The 26,251-nt window shown below is 41.6% G+C and overlaps 1 protein-coding gene across 3 annotated transcripts in view; it reads right to left on the bottom strand.

Annotated features, from left to right (window-relative positions):
- Positions 1–26,251, bottom strand: part of DPYD (dihydropyrimidine dehydrogenase) — a 526,421-nt gene that overhangs the window by 246,090 nt on the left and 254,080 nt on the right. For all 3 annotated transcript variants that reach the window (XM_081008554.1, XM_081008553.1, XM_081008555.1), the window contains 3 exons: positions 24,456–24,625; positions 17,099–17,309; positions 5,861–6,045 (listed from right to left, as the gene is read on the bottom strand). In XM_081008554.1, coding sequence (XP_080864680.1) covers positions 5,861–6,045; positions 17,099–17,309; positions 24,456–24,625 — 566 coding nt within the window. The remainder of the gene's footprint in view (positions 1–5,860; positions 6,046–17,098; positions 17,310–24,455; positions 24,626–26,251) is intronic.

Below are 26,251 nucleotides of genomic sequence, written 5' to 3'. Positions count from 1 at the left end.
TAGCACTTATTTTCCTCTCCCTTAAAAAACAACAATAAAAAAACCCTTTCCTTTAAAGTCCCTGGGTTGAAGTATTGCAGAGGCTCTTATAAAGATTTTTTTTTCCTTGCAAAAAAATTCTTACCCACAGACTGACATACAGCCAATTGGGTCTAATTCAGCGTAAGTATTTTGCCTCAAAGCACTCAGTGCAATCCCCACAGAAATGCATGGAGCCGGAGCCAGTGAAGAAATGTAAAGATCATGATCTAGATGCTGCAAATTACCTTGTGAGTGATAACCAAGTCGGTATCATCCTAAACATTTTAACAAAATAACACTGCTGGCTTCTTGCTGCAACCTCAGATCCAGCTCCTTATACACTACTAGCGTTGAATATAAATCGGATTCCTTCTTTCCTGACTCCCTTTGCTCTCCATCCCACAGTTTTAACTATGCAGAATTGGTAAGTCCCAGTCTATTCCAGAGGTCCTAATTTTGCTGGGTTGCCATTTGGCTCAAATAAAATGTAATTCTCTCTCTTGAGAATTTAGGAACACTGAGTATTCCGGTTAAGGGAGTAAAAAACCCCTGGAAGGAATAGTTTTCCCACCCTGAATAACCATTTCCGAATCACAGCACCACCATTTGGTCTATGACAAAGGCTTGATGGAGCCAGGAAAACATGGAAACTGTCCCCAAAGAAAGTGCTTCCATAGTTCATAGGAAGCATCACATTGCATTTCCTTATTTGAACCCTACTTGCTTTAGCTTCAGCAGATTAACATGGCTCTCCTCTGAAAATAACGAAGAAATCCTCAGTAAATCAGAGATGTGGTACCCGTGGACCACCACGTTGTCCAGGTTGGCATAGCCAGTGATGAGGGATGATGCGAGTTGTAGTCCAACCAACACCTGGAGGGCCACAGCCTCCCCCTCACTGCTTTAAATATTCTTTTCTACCACTCCCTGAAAGTGATTCCCATGCCATTGTTGTAGAATGGGCACATAAAAAATGAATGTGCTGCCACAATGCGTGTGTATGTACTGCTTCATCACATCCCACATAAATTCTCTTGACTGACACCAAAGTGTGGTTTTCATTCTGTTTCAAATGGCTCTGGAAAACAAATCTCTAACAAAAAGGAGTATCTGAAATTTTCTATTACAGTAATGGGCGTTTGGGAAGGAAATGGTTGTACCCATTCCCCTCACCCCTCAGAAGGCCAGTTTTTAGGTTAGAAGGGGAGGGAAGTGATAGCATGTGCCATTGCATTAACCTAAAAGACAAGGTCTGCTTCCAAACAAAGCAGAACCACAAATCTTATGGAAAATACAGCACGTTTGGCTACATGAACCAGCTATGTCGTTTTAGGAGCCATGGCAAGTAAACAATCATTTGGAAAATAGCCACTCTTCAGCACAGAAACAAATATAATTGGTGAAAGGCTAGGGAGTGGTGTTCTTTATGCTAAATCAATACACATACAGTGGTACCTTGGTTTTCAAACATCTTGTTTTCAAACAACTTGGAACCCAAACACTGCAAAGTAAGTGTTCCGGTTTGCGAACTGTTTTCGAAAGCCAAATGTGCTCCGTTTTGAGTGTTACGCTTCTGATTTGAGTGCCACACTTCCATTTTGAGTGTTACGCTGAGGTCTGTCTGTTTTTGCTATTTATTTTGTGGTTTTGTGGCTTTTTTGTTTTGTGTTTTTGTGACTGTGTGGAACTCAGTTCAGCTATTGATTGATTGATTGTGTGACTGCAGTACATTGTTTACTGCTTTCATTTTATGGATCAATGGTCTCGTTAGATAGTAAAAGTCATGTTAAATTGCCGTTTTAGGGGTTGTTTTTAAAAGTTGGATTAATCCATTTTGCATTACTTTCTATGGGAAAGTGTGCCTTGGTTTTGGAATGCTTTGGTTTTGGAATGGACTTCTGGAATGGATTAAGTTTGAGAACCAAGGTACCACTGTATATGAAAATGCCTCAGATTTCTCTAACAAATGCCTGCAGTTCTATAAAGTGACCCACCTCATATATTGAGAACCATCATTGAGAACCATCACTCCAGTTACTTATCAACTGGAGATCTGCTTAACACGAGTAACCAACCTCTTTTGTCCTGTTGGCACATCTGGAAGTTTGAAATGTGCCAGGAGTGGCAGAAACAAAATGGCTGCCATGGGGATGTGACATAACAGAAATAGTTTACACAGCTGCATGAGCGGGGAAAAGAGACAGTGGTGCAAAATGGTTTGTGGACACATGCCCCACCAGCTTCCCATGAATGGAAAAAAGCCACTAACGTCAACCATTCTCATATTTGCTCATAGAGAGAAGCTATTTGCACCTCTTCTCTGTTCAGAACAGAAGAGAGACTGAGCCAGTACAAACAGGAACTGAGCAGGTACAGCAAACAAACATTCTCTCATGCAATGTGGATTTCTGAGGGGGTATTTATACCCCCTGTATACCTGAAGGAGCGTCTCCACCCCCATCGTTCAGCCCCGGACACTGAGATGCAGCGCCGAGGGCCTTCTGGCAGTTCCCTCATTGCAAGAAGTGAGGTTACAGGGAACCAGGCAGAGGGCCTTCTCGGTAGTGGCGCCCGCCCTGTGGAACACCCTCCCTTCAGATGTGAAGGAAATAAGCAGTTATCCTATCTTTAAAAGACATCTGAAGGCAGCCCTGTTTAGGGAAGTTTTTAATATTTAATGCTGGACTGTTTTTAACATTTGATTGGGAGCCGCCCAGAGTGACTGGGGAGACTCAGCCAGATGAGCGGGGTATAAATAAAAAAAAAAGAATAATAAATTATTATTATTATTATTATTACTACTACTACTACTACTACTACTACTACTACTACTACTAAAACTGTTTGTGGGCACCAGAGGAGGCCACAATGCCACCTATGGGTACCTTGCTAGCAGCCCCTGGATGGCACAAACTTATCCAATGAATAATGAAGACAGTGGTCAACTAAGAATTGGCTGGAAACACTGCTGTCGTGAGCTGACAGTTTAAATAATTTTCCTGGTCTGGAATTTATTTTATTTTTGAGGCAAAACTACAAACAAATCATTATGGAGTTGGGTCTTAATGTTGAGTACAAAAGAGCAGGAAATGTTTCCACACTAATCAACAGCATTTTGTTTTTGTTTTAAACCAAGCCCTCTCCTCACCAGCATTCAGTATTTGAACAAGGATATTTTCCAGCTTGAATAGTTAAAAATGAAATTTTCGGTACCACTTTTCAGTTCCAAGTTGTTAGGAAAAGCAAGGCCACTGTATTTCCTTCTTCCTTTTCATTAATGATATCTTTTTTAAAAAAGGATATTCCATGTTCTACAAACTGCATCTTATGAATGGTTTACAAGAAGGCCTATGCAAGACAGCCAAACAAACATGCATGCCTCTCAGCATCCAGTCAGAGAATTTGTTCCTTCACCTAGTTGAGCATATTCCTTACACACATTTTCCTCTCTCCCCCCCCCCCTTGTATAAATATCTGTCCACAAGCAAGGGCTCTCTTGCCTTCCTCCTGCGGGTCTCTTGTGTGACTGCCAAATTTATCTGACAGGTAGGCAGCTTGCTTTGTGCAGGTGCCCTTGTTTTGTATGTGTATATGTATTTTAGAAAGTGATGGTGTGATCACACCCTGTACATAATAATTTCTGCCCCAGGTGACAACACTAAAAGTATTTTTTAAAAAACCCCAACAAAAACAAAACAAAAACTTCCATGCTGTTCAAAACAGATCCTTTAATATTTATAAGCTATTTCCCCATCCAATTACTTGAGTAAAGTGTATTATGCAGTGTATTATGCATTAAGTTGCATCCCCTTTGGGTACAAATAAGAATTGTTAACCAATGAGAATTACTTAATATTTTTTTTAAAGCACACTAATCAAACCAAGCAACCAACCAACCAACCCCTAAACAATAATCCAGGCCCTCTCTTATTTTCCAGTTTCTATAGCTAATTTGGGGTGGAGAACCTATATCCGTCCATATGTTGTTGGACTCCATAAGAGGATAAAAAGAGTCTTGATAGATTGGAAGGCTTATCTGTTGTTTTCACAGTGTTCAAGCACTGTTTTCACCATTGCTTTTTTCAGGGGGGACAGCGACAGGGACGCAAAGGTACGCACACCCCTAAACATTTTGTGTATCTTTGTACTTTTGTCCATTTACTGTATGTATTTTCCCTGGTCTGAACTATAAAGTGGTGATTTTCTTGAGTCAAAATGAGAGTACCCCTAAACATTTTTTTTAAAGAAAAAAAGCACTGGTTTTCACAGTGGTCAATCAGAAACCTTTGAGAAGCCCAAAGGCAGAATGGGAAGAGAATATCACTCATAACCCTTAGCAATTGGTATTCAGTTCCCTATGGTACTGAACGTAATACAGCCATCATGACTAGTAGTCATTGATATCCTTATCCTCCATGAATTGACCTAATCCCCTTCCAGCTCAGTAGTTAGAGCAAGAGTCTTGTAATCTCAGGGTTGTGAGTTTGAGCCCCACATTGGGCAAAATAAATTACTGCATTGCAGGGGGTTGGACCAGATGACCCTCAGGGTCTCTTCCAACTCTACAAATCTATGACTCAAAAACTGTCCAAGTAGATGGCCATCACCCAATTCTGTGTGAGCAAATTCCATACTTTAGGGATACGCTGACTGAAGATGTTCTTCCATTCTGGTGGTTCCCTCATTGCGAGAAGTGAGGTTACAAGGAACCAGACAGAGGGCTTTCTTGGTAGTGGCACCCACCCTGTGGAACGCCCTCCCATCAGATGTCAAGGAAATAAGCAGCTGCCCTATTTTTAAAAGACACCTGAAGGCAACCCTGTGTTAGGAAAGTTTTTAATATTTAATGCTGTATTGTTTTTAACACTCGATTGGGAGCTGCCCAGAGTGGCTGGGGAAACTCAGCCAGATGGGTGGGGTGTAAATACCATATTTTTCGCTCTATAAGACGCACTTTCCCCCTCCTAAAAAGTAAGGGGAAATGTGTGTGCGTCTTATGGAGCAAATGCAGGATGTGCAGCTATCCCTGAAGCCAGGAGAGCCAGAGGGATTGCTGCTTTCACTGTGCAACGATCCCTCTTGCTCTCCTGGCTTCAGGGATAGCAAGCAAAGACTCCTGAGCGCCGCAGACGCAGGAGAAACGGAGCCCCTTCCATTTCTCCTCCTGCTTTGCTGGAGAGGTGCTGCGCAGAGAGGAAGAGGATATTTTTTTTCTTATTCTCCTCTAAAACTAGGTGCGTCTTATGGTCCAGTGTGTCTTATAGAGCGAAAAATACGGTAGTAAATTATTATTATTATTATTATTATTATTATTATTAGTAGTAGTATGTTCTGACTGTCTCACCACCCAGCTTCACTGGATGATGCCAGGTTCTAGTATTATGCGAGACAGAGAAACAACTTTTCCTCGTCTATAACCACCAATGTCCCTGACCATTAGCCATGTTGGTTAGGATCTATGGGAGTCAAGGTCAAACAGGATCTGGAGGGCACAAGTTCCCCATCCCTGATCTAACCCTTTCCATAAATTACTCTGTTGTCAGTAACTTATGATCACAGAATCCCACCACATCTGAACTGTTCTTGGCTTATTTGATAGCCTAGTAAGTTTGGGAAAGAGCAGGGAACATGCTCCAAGCCTGGATAGCTCAGTTGGTTAGGGAGTGGTGCTGATAACACCAAGGTTTGATCCCTTTTTGCGATAACTGCATATTACTACATTGCAGAGGGTTGGACTAGATGATCCCCATAGACCTTTCCAACTCTACAATTCCATGATTCTCCACACCTGACAGGAGAAATCAAGGTAAAGTCAAAGGAGTATCCACTGAAAATTCACCTGTAAGTATTTGTGCATGAACCAGGAAGCTTGCTTTCCGTCATTCACTGATTCCACTGTAGTGTTGGCCAGTCCACTAACGTCACCTCCTGCAAAAACCCACGGCTCGCTCGTTTGCATGGTCTCTTGATCAATTTCAGGGAGACCCCATCTGTTGAACTTGAGAGGATGCAGGGCTTCTTTTACTGTTTTGTAAGGAAAGAGGAGGTGGGAGGGAAACAGAAAAAAGTAGGTGACACAGGTATCTACTGTAAGTTTTGAAAAACTCTTTGTCTGTACACTTGTATTTTCGGATACCTCTTAAAATATCTAAACTAAATTTTGCATGTCAGCTCCTAAAACCAAGAGCAACAGGTTTTTGTCTATTTTGGAATACCACTGAATGCCATTTCAAAACAAAATGGCAGATTGGACCTTTCAAAACTGCAGCAATTTGGACACCACTTAAGATACCATAACCAAACTTGGGACAATGTTTCCTAAGGTCAAAGATCAGTTGTCTTGTCTTTATTTGGATACTGTTGGGTGCCCTTTTGAAACACAATGGCGTACTCAATCTTTCAGAGATTTGGACACATCTTAGGATATCATAACCAAATTTGTCATGATGGCCCCTGAGACAGAGGAAGTTTCCTGTTGAGTACCATTGGATGACATTTTGACTCAAGACGGTGGACTCGACATTTCAAAAACGCACTCATTGTCAATGTAGGCTGCTGTTGAAGTCTTAGAATTCCCAAGCAAGCTGGATGCCCCTGCTATTAACACTTAAAATGTTGCATATTATCTGGTACCTGAAGGACTGTACCACTTCAGACTGCCCATGGGGGGAATCACATAATGCAATGCTCTTTAGTACAAAACCATTCTCTGCATGTATCTCAGGAGTATCTCAGAGAAACAAAAAGGCCAGAACCTTTCTCACTGAGAATAATTTATTATTATTATTATTATTATTATTATTATTATTATTATTTTGAGGAACTCTCAATATTACGAGCTACTACCTTCAATCTGAAAAAGCACAGTCCAAAATCAGGTTTAAATCCTTACCTGCTTTTTGGGGAAACTAGGACTCTCTGGTTGTTTGATGGTCGTCTCACTTTAAGGTAATTGAAACAGTATGTTGCTGTGAGTAGAGTAGTAGGCACTAGAGGACAACATGGCAGGGCGGGGCTGCTCACCTGACCTCCCTCCAGCTTACTCGCTGCTTCATACCAGAAGGAGGAGAGGGGAGAAATAAGGCAACAGTAAGGCCAGTACAGTGCAAACACGCCGGTAGAACCAATCTAGCACTCCTCCTGGTGCATTTGGAGCATGCTGACCTTGCTGCTGCCTCACCTCTTCTTGGTATGCATCAGTGACTCAATTGCCGGGAGGTCAGGTGAATGGCGCTGCCACGTCACACCATCAGCTGCTGGTAGAAGAGTCTTAGACTGGAAAGTCTGGCTTCAGATCCCCATTCCTCTATAAAACTCCCCTGGTGTCTTTGCATTAGTCATGAACCCTCAGCCTCAACCTCATAGGGTTCTATGGGGATAATATGTGGGGTGAGATGTAAATTGCCTTGTATTCTTCGGAGAAACAACAGGGCACATGTGTAATAAACAACGAAACAATGCATTTATATTTTTTGATGTATCGTTCATTATGGTTTGATGCAAGATGTCTTGGAAAGGTTTTGCCCTGAAAACCGGCAAACAATGAAACAAACAATAGCTATGATAAATTAAACCAGGAAACAATTAGGCAAATAAATAAAACGGCAAAAAAGAACGGAAGATTGTTCTCTTCCTAATGGCAAAAAGTAATTTTAACTTCAAAATAATGTCATTTATTCTGCTATAGTTTAAAATTCAGAACAATCTGTCATTTAAAAAGCACTAGCTCCTTAATTTTAGCCACATATGGAAGTACATTTGAGTATTATTTTAGCACATATTGATGCCCTGCATCAAATGAATGACTTTTATGTAGGTATTACTCTATTATGGTACCCAGGTTCTCCCTCCCCCCCCCCGCCTCCAAGTGACAGGGTGGGAGGGTGTTTTTTTTTAGCATCCCTTGGGGACATACCACACACAGATGCAGATTGCTAAGGTCAATTAAACTGATGTAGCTGTGCTGTCATATATGTAAAAGAGAATCCTGCTAGTATATTTCTCAGTTGTCATAGACAGTGTCAAAGATGTGTTCTGTTTCTACAAGAGATGAGCAGAGGCAGCTGTGTTTTGCCTTGGGAAACCCTCTGTAAAGTCAAAACTATCATTATAGGAAGGGATCAGATTTCCATAATTTCCCATTCTCCATTTCCATGTCAATGAGTTAAATAATGGGATAGAGGGCAACCATGTGTCAAGGGCTCGTTAGTGGGACAGATCAAGTAAGGGGGGGAATGGACTTCCATGATGGATTTGAAGGAGGAAAGGCAACTGAGGATGTAGTAGACATAGGGCTGCCCCATAGAAGTTATATGGAGGTGCACAGTCAAGGCTTTCTTTCAAACATTTTCTGCAGCTGCTCCAGAAGCGGAAGAGTTAAGCCTCTTCAATCTTTACAAGTGGCTAGATTCTTCAGCCTCAGAGATGCTATGGTAAATAAAGTCTATTTGGGTCATGGTCACCACTGTGACTGAAAACACCAAGAGGAGAATCTGTGGGGTGGCAGTGGGTGGGGGAAAGCGAAGCAAATTGGATTTAGACCCTCACACAGGCACTATCTCAAAATGCACGGGAAGGAAGTAATAATTAAGTCCAATATCTCATTTTTTGATACAGTCAACAAAACGCTATTATGACAAATTAATATGACTACCACATAGGGGCTGCTAATACTGATAATGCCAAGCACGAAATGTTTTGAAACCCTGAATGCTAAGATAAAGCACTGATGGCTTAGACAAAAATACCAGGAAAAGAAACTGTTTTGCATGTTTCAGCAGCTAATTTTAAAACTGGAAATACTGTGTCACTTTCAGGATCAGAAGCGATTAGTCTCCTTTAAAGTCCCACCACTTGCAGAAAACTAAACTGAACGGAAGCAAACAAAGCATGCATTTGGTTAAGTCTGCTAAAATAATTTACAAAGTCCCAAGACTAGATTTCTTTTCTCCAGGTATCTGACTTCCAAGCAGCTGAGTTGGTTTAATATTTCTACGGATAAAATAAAGAGGACCTAACGTTTCAAGCTACATTTCTCGAAACCTTAATAGGCACTTCATGGTTGTTGGAGAACGGTAGTTTTGCAACTATAGTAAACAGGAAAAATTGGCTAATTAGACTATTAGCTGTGTGGTGTAGGGGTTAGGATGCTGGACTAAGGTTCAAATCCTCTCTCAACCCTGAAGCTCATTGGGTGTCCTTGGGCAGACACAACCTAACAGGGTTGTTGTGATCATAAAATGGGGAGGGGAAGTTGAACCATGAGCTTGAGCTCTTTGGAGAAGAAGTAGGATATAAATGCAATAAATTTTGACCACTACTCTGAATCCAGACACTTGATGTTCCTGTGTGGTTCATCTCGCACAGTCTCACCCCTCCCAGATTACTGTGGTATTAGTGGGGAATGGAGAAAAGTAGCTCTGACACCACTATCAGGAAACAAGAACCTGTTTTCACTATCAAGAAACATTTTATTCCACTGCAGGGACAACTTATATTCTTCCAGCGGCACTTGAAAGGCTGCCGGTACTGCGAGTAAGACAATAGCTATGCAATCTGAACAGATCATTCAAACTGGATGACAGCACGCCAAAGTTACCAAGAGATAGCAGCACAAATGCAGAAACCAAAATAATTTTGTAGACTACAATATAGTTCAAGCTGCTGCGTTCATTGAGCAAATAGACACAAATAGGAAAGCATCAACCAATTATACACCACTTGGCGTGGGGGGGGGACACTACGAGTAATATTAAGATATATCGAAAAGCTGGAAAATATTTTAATTAGCAAAACAAATCAAATGGAAAAGATTCCTCAAATAAAGCTTTAAAAGTGACACAGTGTGTGCTTGACTGCCATTACTAATTAGGTATCCATGTAATGTGTGTTCAATTTGGGCTTATTTAAATAGCAGAAATGCTCATTAGCTGCAGTATTTCTGTGAAGCCTCAGTAAACAGTTTAATGGTATTTTATGTTTAACCAATTTCATAAGTTCCTGTAATTTTGGCGTTTGCAGCTCATTAATGTTATTTTTGATATACATCTTGCAGACTTCTTTCACCGAAAACTGGCAGTATTCCCTTGACTGCACTTGGGATATATAGTGACTTCTGCTTAAACCAGAAACGTAAAGAAACGTAAAGAGGATGGCAATAACTTTATGATAGAGCCAGTTTGGCTCTTGTGTTGTTAAGCCAAGAAAACCACACACAAAAACACCCTTAAAAGGTTCAACAGAAAGTGGCACAGGAGAACATTGCTTTGGAGCCTAAATTGACTGGCTTTCTTAGGGAACTGAAGCAGATAGAAAAGCATATTTCTGAGCTCTTCCTGTAATGTATTGTACAGTTTGCACCGTCATTTTGATACATCATAAACGAAGTAAGCTAGATGCAGCTAGGTGATTTTAGACCCTGGTAAGGATGAGTGAATAGAACAGTTTCCGTATCTCTTATTATTTTCAAGTCTTACGGTCAGTTCTCCATATTTCCACAGCACCCTTCGCTTCTTCTTTTCTAAGCTTTCATGAAAATCTATAGCTTTTTAGTGCAACAGCACAGAGTGATGATATAGGTGGCCTGCTAAGGATGTGGGCCTTCCTCCATATTCTTTGGGACTTCCTCACCCCCAGACCATCAACCTCAGGCACAACCTGGCCTCTGATGCTCTTGTAGCCAATGAGATGCTTCTTGTGGCACATTAAGGATGTACAAACTCATCAGCTAAACTGATACATTTCTCTAGCCCTATTGAAATTATTTTGTCTTCTCTCAAAACATCAGGCATTTCTCCTGAGAAAAACCCTCAAGTGGAACGTACCGTACTTCAAATTTTACCTCATGTCTTATTGGGACAGCCACTTTAGAAGAACATGGATCTTTATTGCTTCATATTATTTCGATTTTATTTAAAACAGGCGGGAGGTGGGAGTGGAGGAAATTTCCATATTCCTCTACTTAAAGAGCTTGTATGCATCATTAACATTTCTTTAATTTTAAAACTGAGACCAAAGCAGCCAGGGTCCACTCATTTCCAGTGCTATTTTTCTAGAAAAAGAGGTGCCGGAACTCACATTGAACACCTCCCTTGTTCTCTTAAAGAAGAAAGCACGTTATTTTATTATTCAAGAGATGAACAGGATTTTTTTTCAGTCAGAGCTCACCAAAACTCAGTTCTGGCACCTCTCAATGGCACCCACCTGAGAGGTGCCAGAACTGAGTTCTGGTGAGCTCCGGCTGAAAGAAAAAATTCTGATCATCTCTTGGTTAATAAAATAACTTGCTTTCTTTTTTAAAAAAATGGGAGGGAAAATAGCTATAGGCCTCTACCTAGAAAACTTGTGTGCATTATTTTTTCTTTATTTCTAAAATTGTGACTGCAATAGTCAAGGGACACTCTTCATGCAATATATTTTCTTGCTTATTTAGGTATAACATAGTTCCCTTAAGGTGTGCACTTCTGGATTCTAAAAAAAATTATATACATATGTACATATCTATATTCCTCTCTATTCTGTTCTTTACAGCAGCTAATGTGGAAATAAAACACATTATTCTGGGCTCAGGTCTGCTGCCAAACTTAAGATTATCAATGGCCTCTTAGTAAGAGCATATGTGATATCAACTCCTAGTGAAACCTGGCAAATAATGATAAGCAGAAACTCTGAGCATAGCTATTCACAAGGGAGGAAAGCCTATTCTTGTGCAGGTATTGGGGAAATGGGAAATAATAATAATTACAGAAAGATCACGTTGTGCTTCACAGCAACTGTCTGAGGCAACACGAAGCGGTGCTTAAAATAGCCTCCTAAAGTAACTCGGCTTTTTGTCCCCTGTAAAAATAATCCCATTGAAAATTATGCACTTTCTGTGTTATTTGTAATGGGTGTGCCACATGAACAAGGCTTTTTTCATATGATCATGGTTTTACCTCTCATCACTGAGTTGTTTCAAAGGCATGATAGCAATGCACATATGCAGCAACATATAATGGTGACAATAAACTTTGTGAATTGTCTTGGTATAGCAGAATGTTTCCCTTCTGGAAAGGCAGCCTTGTTACTGGATGACTCTTCAGCAAGGCTATAATGACTTTAATTGTGACGTTTAGCTTATTTTTTTTAGTTGTTTCTTTGTTAATAGTGCTTCATAGATTGCAACTGCTTCACTCCTGATTTGTTAATGATTCTATATGGCTTATGCCATATTTGTGATGTTCTATTATGTCCTATCCTGTTTTTGTTATTTATTGTTTGTAAGCCGCAGTGTTTCCCAAACTTGGGTCTCCAGCTGTTTTGGGACTACAGCTCCCATCATCCCTAGCTACCAAGATGAGTGATCAGGGATGATGGGAAATGTAGTCTGAAAAAACAGCTGGAGACCCAAGTTTAGGAAACACTGAATAATAACAATAATAATATTTTTTATTATTTGTACCCTGGCCATCTGGCTGAGTTGCTCCAACCATTCTGGGCAACTTCCGGCATATATCCAAAAACATAATAAAACATTAAACGTTAAAATGGATGAAAAGCAGCATAGAAATATAATCAATCAATCAGTGGCAAACATTTTCAACAGTGGGGAGTGGCTTCCACATAGCGGCAGGGCATACATGGAAAAGGTCCCAAGGTTCATCTGTGTGGCATCTTCATGAAGGGGTGGGAAAGATGCTTCTCTGCAACCCTGGAGAGAGGGACTGCCAGTCAGTGTGGACAATATTGAGATGGACCAATGGACTGACAGCATTATCAGTGTGCATTTCTTGGTACAGAAAAGTATTGATTTGATATGTAAAGATATTTCCTATTCTAATTAATTCTAGAGGGTTTGGGAAGTGTCTCTGTGTGATACAAGCTGGAAGTTTCAAGTTGACAAGTAAGTTTCTATTCTGCCTAGAAACAAGCAGAGGTTGCTGATATTTGGGTTATTCAGAGAAGCTGCACAGCTGGTTTAAACTGGTTCTGTTATCTCTTTCACCCAAGGTCATTCTGACTATAATAATCAGCCAGAAGGAGTCTGAGTTTCACTTTCTCTCTCTCTCTTTCCTTCTGGTGTGGTGTTCTGTACATAGTATGCTTAGTATTAAGGTTTTAGTCCTATTGTAAGTTATTTCAGGTTTAAGTCAGGCATCCCCAAACTGGGCCCTTCAGATGTTTTGGGACTACAACTCCCATCATCCCTAGCTAACAGAACCAATGGTCAGGGATGATGGGAGTTGCAGTCCCAAAACATCTGGAGGGCCGAGTTTCGGGATGCCTGGTTTAAGTTAAGTCTGCTGCAACTGGATTTCTTATGGACTGTCCTAATCCTGAATGTATTGGATTTGTGACCATTATGCTCATTTGCCTTCAGTAGCAGTAAAGCTCTGCTGGATGAAACACAATTGCCTCTGGTCTACTTCTGGGGAATCCTAAAATGTGTCTTAAGTTTATTTATTTTTTACTCTGCTAACAATATGTTGGATTCTATCTCTGGATCAATATTGAGCCGAATTCATGACAAGCATAAGGCAGCTTCCCGCACTGTATAAATGGCAACTCTGACTATAGCCAAGAACAGCCCTTTCAGGAAAAAATGAAGTCCCTGTGGCAACAACAGGAAATTGAAGTGCAGAGAACAAAGGAGGACAACTTTTTGCAGCCGAGAAACAAATATGGGGAAGGGTGGCAGACTATTTGTACTGCGAGTTTTATTGCGGCTCTTTTGCCTTTTCTTCTTTTTCTCCAAAGCAACCTTAAATAATTCATTCCTTAAAAGCTACTAACAAATAAATATTTATCATCACCCTCATCATCTACCACAAATACATTCCTTGTGGAAGCTGCAGAGACCAGGCTGAAAAGAGACCTAGTGCGGGGAGACAACAAAACATAATCATGTTTCACAACTATGAGGGGCAAATACTTTTTGGAGGTGCCCTTTTGAAAAGGTTGGGGGCACAGGGGGAATCTTTCTCAGGATTCCCCCTGTCTCAGGTATTATTATCCCCCAGAAACATAAATGTCTCTAGTTATTTCTAAATCACACAGAATAATCACAGTAAGTTATCTTAAGATAAATTCTAAATGCAATTCTTATATTTTAAATTTAACCTTGGATATATCCAAGAGCTGAACTTTACTATAAATCTTCCAGCCACACTGGGACTGAAGCAAGGGTGGCTAATCTATAGTCTGTAGACCATCTATAGGTTCCCCAGGTGATTTATGATGCTCCTGCAAGCCTCCAATAATTTGGCAGCCATGTGGGCAATACAGTCATACCTTGGGTTAAATGTGCTTCAGGTTGAGCACTTTCGGGTTGCGCTCCACGGCAACCCAGAAGTAACGGAACGCGTTACTTCCGGATTTCGCTGCTCACGCATGCGCAGATGGCCAAAATGACATCACGTGCATGCATGGAAGCTGTGACTCGCGACCCGCGCATGCGCAGGTTTCGTTCGCTTCTGGGTGCGAACGGGGCTCTGGAACAGATCCAGTTTGTATCCAGAGGTACCTCTGTATTTAAATACAGAGAGAGAATGAGAGATCAGATATAGATAAATATATTGATTTAGACACTGGGCAGGAGGTGGTGGGATGAATGTCTGCTGAATGTATGGGTGTGAGTGCGCATGTGTAGGAGACCGTGACATGCCAATATGTGGCCCTTGGAAGCATGGCCAACCCTCAATGTGGCCCTCAAGCCACATTAGAAATTTCACCCCTGAATGCTTCCAGTAATGAAAGCTTCAAGATTCTCTGCCACATCTGAAGTACAGCAGAACATCCCATGCCAAATTACTAATACACTGGGAATGGATGAAGATAAAGTGCAGCCCAGGACCCTCTAGTGGCCATGCCATGGGCACACAGCAGCCTTTCCAAACCTTGGGTCCCCAGTTGTTGTTGCACTACAACTCCCATCATCCCTGGCTTGCAGGGTTTATAGTCCAATGACATCAAAGGACCCAAGGCTGGCATAGAGGCCTCAAAATTTGGGGGTACCAAGTAGCAGGGAGTCAGGGACCCTAGTTTTCATTTGATGGAACATCACAAGGCTCAGTTCTGCTCAGAAGACCATAATACTGTTGACCACTCTGATACCACCATTGTCTCTTCTCTTCCAATCTACATTTCTCTACTGATAAATGCTTGTCAAAAAATCAACATGACCCTCCGCAACAACTAGCCATCTCATATTCATTCTCATATATATATATATATATATATATATGAATGAAAATTGGGATTTAATCAGGTTGCTGGATAACATTAGTTGCTGAGTTCACCATAGGACTACAATAAAAGAGGGTAAGCAGAATAAGACCACTAAACTGATTCATATTACAGCTGGATGAGACTATAGACACTACTGGCGTCATTTGGCAAATCTATATTCAGCTTCTTATTTAATAGGTCAGCTTTTCAAATATGTTCTCATAAGATCCAATTAAAGTTAACTTCAGCAATGAGGACTTCATTAGTGATTCAATGGTTGCTCGTTTCTTTTCTCTTCGGGGCATAAGCAACCGATAAATCAAATTCCCTATAAAAAGTTTTGGCAGGGTGGGATGGGGGTGATAGAAAGGCATAAGAAATATCAGAAGAGCCCAACTAAATGACACCAAAGGCTCATCTAGCCCAGCACTAAGGGCGTACGTTCCCTTTTTCCAATGAACAAAGAACTGAATTAAATTAGGCCCATTCAGTTCAATGTTCATGCATACAAAAAGAATACACACAGGAACAAATTGGTACACATGGAACACCCCCATTCATAGAATTATAGAATCATTCACGTCCATTCATGTGTGAGTGGGGAGGAAATGGGTGATGGTGATAGCAGACCTCACCTCTCTGGCCGTTCCTGCCAACTGCCATTTTTGTATGTCCAAACAGGTTTACATGGGGACTTTCACACGCCTTCATGAATAACTTTACTTCAATGCAAGCTTTTTCATTCCATCTCTTGGTTAAAGTGCCCAATCTAGACATTTCCCTTGCCAGATCAATATATCCACCGAAGGAGCCACTGGGTTGCTCACAGCAGTCTTATAGTAGCTAAGAGACTTACTGCAGTTGCAAAAAAATTCCAAGCAACAGTTACTTTCACAAAGGGGCAATGGGCATGCAAAACAAAGATGGAGCCTTCATCCTCAAAGAACTCACTTCCCCCACGTTTGGATGCATCTTCCACAGTGTGGTTCCTTTTCTCTTCCTCGAGGGTTCTAGATCGCACAGGGAACCTACATGACTAGAAAAGCTTTCCCACAAGCCCTTCACATGAGCAATGACTGAATAAGGCTATAATGTATATAGATTTGCATGCATTCTAAAGCAGCATGATGAGATGGGCATAGGCATTCACTTTTAAAATGGAAAAGGGCAGTCGTGGCTTAGGCGTAGGGCACCTGCTTTGCATGCAGAAGGTCACAGGTTCAAACCCTGGCATCTCTAGTTAGAGCTTCTGCCAGTCAATGTAAGCCAGGGTTTCCCAAACTTGGGTATCCAGCTGTTTTTGGACTACAGTTCCCATCATTGTTGACCACTGGTCCTGCTAGCTAGGGATGATGGGAGCTAGAGATGGGAGCTGGAGACTCAAGTTTGATGTAGACCATTCTGAGCTATATGGAACAATGGGGTAACTCAGCATAAGGCCACTTCCTATACACAATTAAAAATTGACCTCCCTAACTTGTTCCTTCCTACCTAAGTTTCCTGCAGAGTTGTTAGGGAACAGAAAAGAGATTTAGTGATCTACATTTTCTACAGAGGAGCACGAATGCAAGTTACGAAAGGAACAAATAAGAAAATGAATGTGCTCTTTTTAAAGAATGAAACTGAGGCAGGAAACAATATTTCAAATCAAATTTCACCCTCCCTTCTATTGTAGCCATTTGAAATGTGCACATTCCAGTCATCAAAGCGTTTGTTCTTAGGAATTTAGTACATCCTGGGAGAAAACCCAACCAAAAGTAAGCACTTTTAAGTCCCACTGATTTCAATGTAACAATTATGCATATACTTGAACCAGTGGAATTTTAATGTGCATAACTGCAGCTGGATCATGCCCCTTGTAACTGAGAAATACCTTCAGGGTCACTTAGGACTGAACCAAAGGCACTGATCACCACATCGGCTTTCAGGCGGACAATCTGATCCTGGTCCTCATTCCAGTTTCCGTCTTCATCTTGCTCTGTCCGAACAAATTCCATAGCAACAATCTTCCCTCCTTTTACTACAACCTTCCGAGGGGAAAGGAAAGGTAGAAATTCACATTTTTCTTCTTTTGCAAGATCTACCTGGAAGGGGGAAAATAACATAGTTGTTATTGATTTTTTTAAAGGTGAATTTGTATGTTGAAAGCTATCTTGAGAGAGTCTGACCCTAAAAGAAAAGTCTACAAATATTCTATATAAATAGATAACGCTTGTGTTATTTTCTAACCCTGCAATCCTATTGCAGGCCTCCCAGGAGTGCTGAGTATTTGAATCTCCCTCTTTGAGGATAGAGAGAAAGGTCTACCATCAGAAGTAGAAAACTGGTATCTCAAGCCTCTCCACGAGGCTGTGGAAAGATCCACAGCCAGTTATTGTGATACTGGAGATGGCACAGGAGAGGTATGCCAGGGGGGTTCTGGGAGGGTCTGTAGGTCCACAGGATATACAACCCTCTCTATCCCAACTCTCTCTTCCACAAGAGGGAATAAACTACAGCGTTGGCATAGCCTATTTCCTTTCCATTGTTTCCAAGGGGGCGGGAATCTTAAATGAAACATAAACTGGCAAAGTAAAACAGGAACGCAATAAAACCACTCCATCTTCACTTTCTGCCCTGCTGAGCTGGTGGGACATTGGAATAGAGTGAGTCATCCACCTCCAGCTCTCCTCCTCTTTGGCCCCCTTGGATCGCAGTCTACATCTTCTACACACTTGGCTGCAATCTATTATTGTGGCTCGTTCTGTAGATTCCAGTCTTAGCAGGTTGAGATATGCATCCGAACAGGACAATGGTAATATTCTCAATACACATCAACCTCTCTCCCCCCAATCAGAAGATCAAACTGTCTTTTTAACCATCTTTTCTACCACCCACTACTTCTGGAATTGCATTACTTTTAATTAGCAGCATCTGTTAGGAGACCTCTTGGATTTGAAGTCAGAAATGGAATCGGCTTCATCTTTGTGAAAGGCTCTTACAGTAGGCTTCATTATCATTCCAATATGAGAGGAGACCACACAATCTGTTCTGGGAATAGCAGTTAGATCTACACACATTCCGTTGTCAGCTACTTGCTGTGGTGCCCAATTATCAAATCCACAAATGTTTTAAATGAATTAAAATGTGTAAGGCAAGGCTGTCGTTGTAAAATATTCCTCAAGTCTGGGATTCATCCAGTCTCTTTTTGCATTTAAATTATCATTTATGATTATTTTTATTTCCATTCATTTGACACATACTGAATCGACACAAAGCAACATCTTCCATGACCAATAGCCACAATTCTTTCTACTCCCATTGGTCAGATGTCTTTTCTTAAATGTCAATGATTTCAGCTGAAGAATGAATTCAAAGCAGCCAAGCCCAATTTAGTGATAGCAGCAAACCTGCACTCTCTGTTTCGCCCCAAGCTCCTTTCTCCCAAAATTCTACTATTGCTATGTGCATCACTCCTCATTAAAGTGCAAGAAGGAAGTCAACAGGTGAAGGTTTGGTTCCAGGTGTGGGGAGCCTGTGGCATTCTGGGTGTTGCTGAACTACAACTCCCATCAGCCCCAGCAAGCCTGGCCAACAGCCATAGATGATGAGAGTTGTAGTTCAGCAGCATTTGGAGGGCCCAAGGTTCCCAACACCTGGCTTAATAAACCAGAAACTGGTGCCTCCGCAGATATACACACTGCCTCCACTTATCTGCAAGAAATATGGCAGATGGAATCACTGGCAGATAACAGTCTATTGCACACACACACAGAGAGAGAGAGGACTTCAGAACTTAGACAAAGAGGAGATGGATGGCATATCAGACAGTAATGACAGTATGCGTTAATACTTTTACTTGTTTTGATTATTTTTATTATGTATTTTATTATGTATTTTGTGCTTCGTATATTGTCTAGGTGTTGTGAACCGCCCAGAGACGTACAGGTATAGGGCAGTATACAAATTTAATTAACCAGTCATCATCATCATGCCTCTTTCTCTCTGTTAATCTACAAAAATGGGAGGTTGCGACTGTGAGGCCACAGTGAAAGGGCAACAGTAGAGCAGCTACAGTCTGGGTAACAACCATGACAGGACAAGAACCCCTCCCAAATTCCAGCTAGAGAATGGACCCTCTTGGAGTGAGATCTCACACAGCAAACTTGATCCCAACATGCCTATCAAACAGAGCAGATGTGCATTGTACATTGAAAACACAATGCCACCAGTACGTAACTATGACCTCATAATAGCTTGTCCTGAAAAAGAGAAGCAGAGGCTACAGACATTTGTAACAATGACAGGACCCTTGAGGATGAGCCCTGCCATAGAGACGAGGGCTTCAATTGAAAGGAGTGCTAAGTAACTCCTTGCACAAGTGGAAAAACATCTGTTTGTGCAAGGAGACTTCCTACTCTCCTCTCCCTGGGTGCCACCATATTTCACTGTGATTGTGGCAGCAAACCACCCAGAGACTGCTGAATATCTTCCCCACTCCCTTCCAATGCTATTTCTCTAGGGGGAAAAAGGTGCCGGAACTCACCATGAACACCTCCCTCATTCTCTTAGAATGGCAGTGATGCTTACCTGAGAGGTAACCCACCAGAACCCACCTGAGGCGCTGGAACTAAGTTCCTGTGAGTTCCCCCTGGAAAAAAGCCCTGCCCCCTTCTATCACCATGATACTATGTCAAAATGTAGTGCTATTCTGAGACTGGGACAAGTGCTGTCATTGTTACAAAACAGGAGACAGAACTAAAAGGCAAAAGTTTCACTGCCCTGCTTTTGCCCACCAAAATTTAGACTCCCGGAATGCTTCTGCAAACCTCCTGAAATGTCACCCAAATGACCTCCTTTATTTACTTCAGGGGTCAGTAAACTTTTTCAGCAGGGGGCCAGTCCACTGTCCCTCAGACCTTGTGGGGGGCCAGACTATATTTTTTTGTGGGGGGGATGAACAAATTCCTACGCCCCACAAATAACCCAGAGATGCATTTTAAATAAAAGGACACATTCTACTCATGTAAAAACACGCTGATTCCCGAACTGTCCGCAGGCCGGATTTAGAAGGCGATTGGGCCAGATTCGGCCCCTGGGCCTTTGCCTACCCATGATTTACTTCTTGCTTCAATAACACCCACAATTTTGAGTGAATCTATTCTTTGTGAATTTAAGAATATAACTTCTAGTCATGCTACCAGATGCCTGACTTGCTAATTTGGTCAAAGATGTTTTCACATTAAGGCAGGAGTTGAAATTATTCCAAAAACTGGGCATCTCTTGAAAGGATTATGCAAAATGGATATGAAATTTAAAGAAGAGCTTAACTCTTTTTCTCAGAGCCAAACCTTTAGAGTTCATTGTGTTCTATCTGTGTTCACTAAAGTTTATAAGATTACTAACCCTAACCCTAACTTTTATGGTTAAAAAAAAATGTGGCAGGATTTAGAAAAGCTGTCCCAGTTTCTGATTTGATCCTGGAATGTCCCATTTTTCTTAGGATGTCCCTATTCTCATCAAAGAAATGTTGGAAGGTATGGAGTTCAGCAACCACTGAACCAAGGAGATAATTACCTTTAGAAGACATCTAATGGCAGCCCTGTATAGGAAAGTTCTTTTTTAAATGTTTAATGTTTTATTGTGTTTTTATACATGTTGGAAGCCACCCAGAGTAGCAGGGGCAACCCAGTCAGATGGGTGGGGTGTTGTTGTTGTTGTTGTTAATACTGAATAGGGCATTCCTATTATCATGGGAGAAATGTTGGAGGGTATGGCATAGTCCATGGTCAGAAGTGATGGTGGCTGTGGTTCAACAGTATACAGATGGCCACTGGTTTGCTACCTCTGTTTTAGGGAGGAAAAAAATCTGCAAACAATATTTACACCTCAGCAAAAAACAACAACAGTTCATACATAAGAACCAGGGAACTACCATCAGAGTTGTGCTAAGAATAAATTAGTGTATTTATTACATTTGTTCAAAAATAATCTCTCTAAATTATTACTCTCTGACAAAAAAAACTCCAGAACATAAATTATGTAGCATGAAAAATTACTCTCTGTTCTAGATGATTCCCCACTAGTCACCTTGTGCAACCGTTAGGTCTACATCTGTCCCTGAGGAGAGGGGGCTATTTCCGCATATATTTTGTAACTGGGGCATATCTGATGTCTCATTAGTGTGAATTATGCAATAATCCGTGGTATGCGGCACATAAATTACAACAAAGCAAGCCCAACACATTGCGATAATTAAAGCTGAAATAAAAAGCTTTCATAATAAAATAAATGATTAAGATGCCAATCAGAAGCTTAATATGTGTGTGGCGTATGAATACTGGCTACTGAAACTCTGATCTGAGTTCCAAATTAAGTTGTGCCTCAAAACATTTGTAACCTTTTTTTAAAAAAAATCACATGAATTCAACACACAGACTTTCTTTCTGAGGATCTCTCCCACATCTAAATAACATTCCTGGCCTGCTCTTCATAGACATCTAAAAGTCGTTCATTTTTATGGTGGCCAGTTGGACAAGGCCTGTAAATATCACACACAGTTTGGAGTGGCTCTACATGTACATTTCCTCTATCAGAAGGTCAATATTTAGAGTCATGTCACAAAGGTGAACTGGCTCAGGAAAACAGCCACATGTGAACTGGAGTGATGGGCCAATGAAACTCAAGCAGACATTGCTTTGGGGACTTGCCAACCTGGGTGAATTCATTGCTGGGAGGCTCTCATGGTTGGGTCCATGAAGAGGTGCCAGTTAGAGAAAGAAGAAGAAGAAGAGTTTGGATTTGATATCCCGCTTTATCACTACCCTAAGGAGTCTCAAAGCGGCTAACAATCTCCTTTCCCTTCCTCCCCCACAACAAACATTCTGTGAGGTGAGTGAGGCTGAGAGACTTCAGAGAAGTGTGACTGGCTCAAGGTCACCCAGCAGCTGCATGTGGAGGAGCAGGGAATCGAACCCGGTTCACCAGATTTCAAGTCTACCGCTCTTAACCACTACATCACACTGGCTCTCAAGACTAGGCTAGATGGTCTGAGTCAGTATAAACTTAGGAACATCCTATAATTCCTAAGAAGACCTCAGTAAACACCTCATAGCAATATTTTATTTCAAGTGGCTGGCACAGTGTTATGAGACGGCAAAAACCATCAGGTGTGAGACAGGTTTATTATATCTCAATGTCTTCCTGAGGGGAAATATTTCCACACTTGTATAATTTTAAGTTACATGAAGGTTTTCTTACGATAGAAAACTCTCCTCACAGTTGACAGAAACATGCTGTGAATAAAGAACCCGTCTTGCACACACTTGTTTTTGTATTTCAGGGCCAACTCTAAAGGGCTTGAGGTTGGGCATGTGCCAGGACTCCAAGAGGCCATGAAGAGTCCACCAGGTCAACAGCGCTATGGTCAAAAGGAGGCACAAGAGACACATTAATTGACACACTCTCAGGGCTGGCGCCAAAGGTTGGCATGTCTGACGAAAGCCTGATGGACCTCCTTCCCCTCTTCAGCATGTTCACCCACCTCTCACCCTGGGCTAGATAACAGTGGTGGTGAGAAGGAGGAGGAAATGTCATGACTCTCTGCCAAGCAAGCAAGCAGGTAGAATAGTAAGAGCAGCAAGCAATTAGTGATATGGAGGTACAGGGCAGATGCACTGACAGAGGGACCATGGAGGATGCCTAATAATAATAATAATAATAATAATAATAATAATAATTTATTTATACCTCGCCCATCTGGCTGAGTTTCCCCAGCCACTCTGGGCGGCTCCCAATCAAATGTTAAAAACAGTACAGCATTAAATATTAAAAACTTCCCTGCCTTGCCTTCAGATGTCTTTTAAAGATAGGATAGCTGCTTATTTCCTTCACATCTGAAGGGAGGGTGTTCCACAGGGTGGGCGCCACTACCAAGAAGGCCCTCTGTCTGGTTCCCTGTAACCTCACTTCTCACAATGAGGGAACCGCCAGAAGGCCCTCGGCGCTGGATCTCAGTGTCCGGGCTGAACGATGGGGGTGGAAACGCTCCTTCAGGTATACAGGACCAAGGCCGTTTGGGCTTTAAAGGTCAGACCAACACTTTGAATCCTGCAAAAACCTGGAGCTGACCCTCCATGCACTGCCTTTTCCTGGTTAAAGGAGGCTCACTGAAGGACACCCAAATTCATGCAGCTGGAACTCATTTTCACAAGTGGTATGTAATGTTCTCCCAGATGCCGCAGATATCAATGTCATGTAATGTAATGTTTATTTTTACAATCAGAGGGTAGACTTAGTATTTATTTTGTTGTGGTCCTATTCTATGCTGGCTGTCTCACACACAAACACTCACCTGCACACTGCCTCTGGCTGAGGTTCTAGCTTCCTCCATTAACCTCCCAGAGGGGGTCTTCCCTCCCAAACATAACAGTACATAACAAACTTCTTAAAGGGATAGCACCACATGGGAGAAGCTGTCTCTGGGCTTGTCTACACTTCTGCTTGTCCCTTGCCTAGAAAGCATGGTTCCGAGCAGTTTTCTGCTTGACCTGAGATTTCTAGACATGGGTCTGAATGATTTTCCCATTGCTCTGCTCCTTTCCCAGGGAAAACTAGCTCTTTAGCTCTAAATCAAAGCAAACGTGAATCTGGAGAAAACCTGAATTGCTTCAACTGAGCACTAAAGAGTGGTTTTTCCCAGGGGAAAGTAGCGGGACAAAAGGAAGTGTGAATAAGTCCTCTGTAGCTACAGCACAACATGTGAAGATGAAACCACACACTATTTGTGACTATTTGTACCTTTCCCTCTGACTTTCTTTTTATATATTTGTTTCCAAACAAAAGCAGTAGGGAGCAAATGATAGGCAGGGAGTAGGGGAAGAACTATCTCGTCCTTTGCTTGCTAGCCACCATGTCGCTCAAAATTTCTCCTATCCAATGCTATTTTTTTCTGTCCTGCCATGGGCGTGGAGGGGAGGGGTATAGACCTCAGTATTGTATCCCCTTAGATGAAAGAAAGTAAATTGTGGGGGAGGGGGAGTCAAATTTTGAGTATAACAAATGGCACATTGGGAAATGGCTGCTCCCCTCACCCCCAATTCTCTGATCAACTCCCAAGCTGGCCGGCACCAATTGCCCATGTTTTAATGTTAGGGGAATGCGGCAATAATCCCCCTTCCTACAACCAGTGTTTCATACCTTGATGTATTTCCTATTAGTACTTCCGGTGTTTCAATTTTGGGAAAACTTACCTCCTCAGGGACAGCCCGTATATTGGTAAATCCTTTCCTGAACACCACAAATACGCGACGAGCTCCACAGCGCAAAGCTGACGTTGCACAGTCAAAAGCAGTGTCGCCCGCTCCAAGAACAATCACTGCTCCCTGTATTGATGGCAATGGAGAGCGACAGGTGCACATTCCTGAATGATGAAAGGAAAACCCCATTTTCAAGGAGGGGAAGAGAGAAAAAAAACCAGAAAGCTATTTCTGCATGACAGCTCAAACGGCACTTATACTCGAAGCAATGTAAAATTGCATCTTGCAGTTTCCGAGCATGGAGAGTCACTATCAAATTATTCTGCTTCATTGAAAGACAGTTTTATTCCCATTTTTAAGATATGCTCATACATGTAATTTCATAGTCAGTACCCTTTAGCAGCACTGCCTTCCTGTCTTGGCAGGAAATAAAGTACAATGCATTTCTTCTTTAAAAATAAAAATAAAGGGGAGACTGTAAGGCCTTGTCAGACTGAGTGAAACTGATTTAAGATCCTGGTATTCAAAAAATTAAACCTTTGACTCATTCTTATCGGCATCACTATTTCTTGAGAAAGAGAGAGGGAAATCTTGTTACCAGAAATTCTGTCTGTCACCCGATCTAATGTGACTTAGAGTCCCACTTACTCAAGCCCTTGTCCAAAGAAGGCTCCACAATTGTGGAGGTAGACTACAAGTGGCAGAAACTGAGGTTATAAAAAGGAAAACAGCTCCAACCACTCTTACTTTGCGAATCATGTCCACTGAAACAAGATGGCGTCCTGAACATGGGAAGAATATTTGTGCTTGATATCCAGGGCTCCTGGCTCTGGTTCAATCTACCTAGAGCCTGTTGTCACCACCATATTTATGTATGTGCATACATCTGGTGTGGGGAATCTTTGGCCCTCCAGCTGTTTCTGGATTACAAGCCCCATCATGGCTTTGGCCATGCCTGCCATATTTGTTTCCTACTTGTTTTGTTTCTTAAAAGAATTATGAGGAGAAATATGAAAGTCTGTACAGTGTCAATAAGTCACTGTCTGGTAAGGTACAGGATACTGAGAAAGGCTTAAAAACAACAACCCTTAAAAGACACAAAATCCATACAATGTGTTGCACTTTAAAAGCAGGCAGAATGCAGCTAACCACTGATTAAACAAATTACTGTAATTTTTAAAATGATACCATAAATAGAATAAACCTGTAATCTGAAGGGGCCTGTGATAGTTTCATTCAAAAGACTATGTTTTTTAAAGCATATCACCTGTGGTCTATAATTCTTACGTTTGTGCTGCGGTAGTTGTGAATTTTCACAGCAAGGGTGGAGAACCACAAGTATCAATTTCTTCCAAGAACAAAAAAAAAAGTTAAACACAGGCCTTTGGAAACTTAAAAAAACCCCACCACACGCACATGGAAACCTTCAGCATAGCATAGTACATAACCATTTATTTTTCCATATGGAGACAGAATTGAATTTTATCAGGACTGGTCACATTTTCACCAGTTTTATTTCAGGCAACTAAAGCACTACAGTAGTTTGGGACAAAAGAGTCCATTGAACTATTTCCTGAACCCATCCCCATACTGAGGATATTCCTTCTGATTGTTTTTTCTGTTTGTTTCCCCGATATGCTGTTCTTCTATCGTGTTTTCTTCCTGGCCATAGTCACTTGAAAAGCCTAGCAAATCAAGGATCACATTAGAAATATACATGGATGTCAGGGGTTCAGGAGCAGAGGCAAGGGCAAGGGAGGAAACAGAGAGCGAGGGGGAGGAGGCAGAAG

This window comes from Podarcis pityusensis (genome assembly GCF_964106645.2).
Source record: "Podarcis pityusensis genome assembly, chromosome: 6".
Taxonomy (NCBI): domain Eukaryota; kingdom Metazoa; phylum Chordata; class Lepidosauria; order Squamata; family Lacertidae; genus Podarcis; species Podarcis pityusensis.
This window is presented reverse-complemented; position numbering and strand designations above follow the sequence as displayed.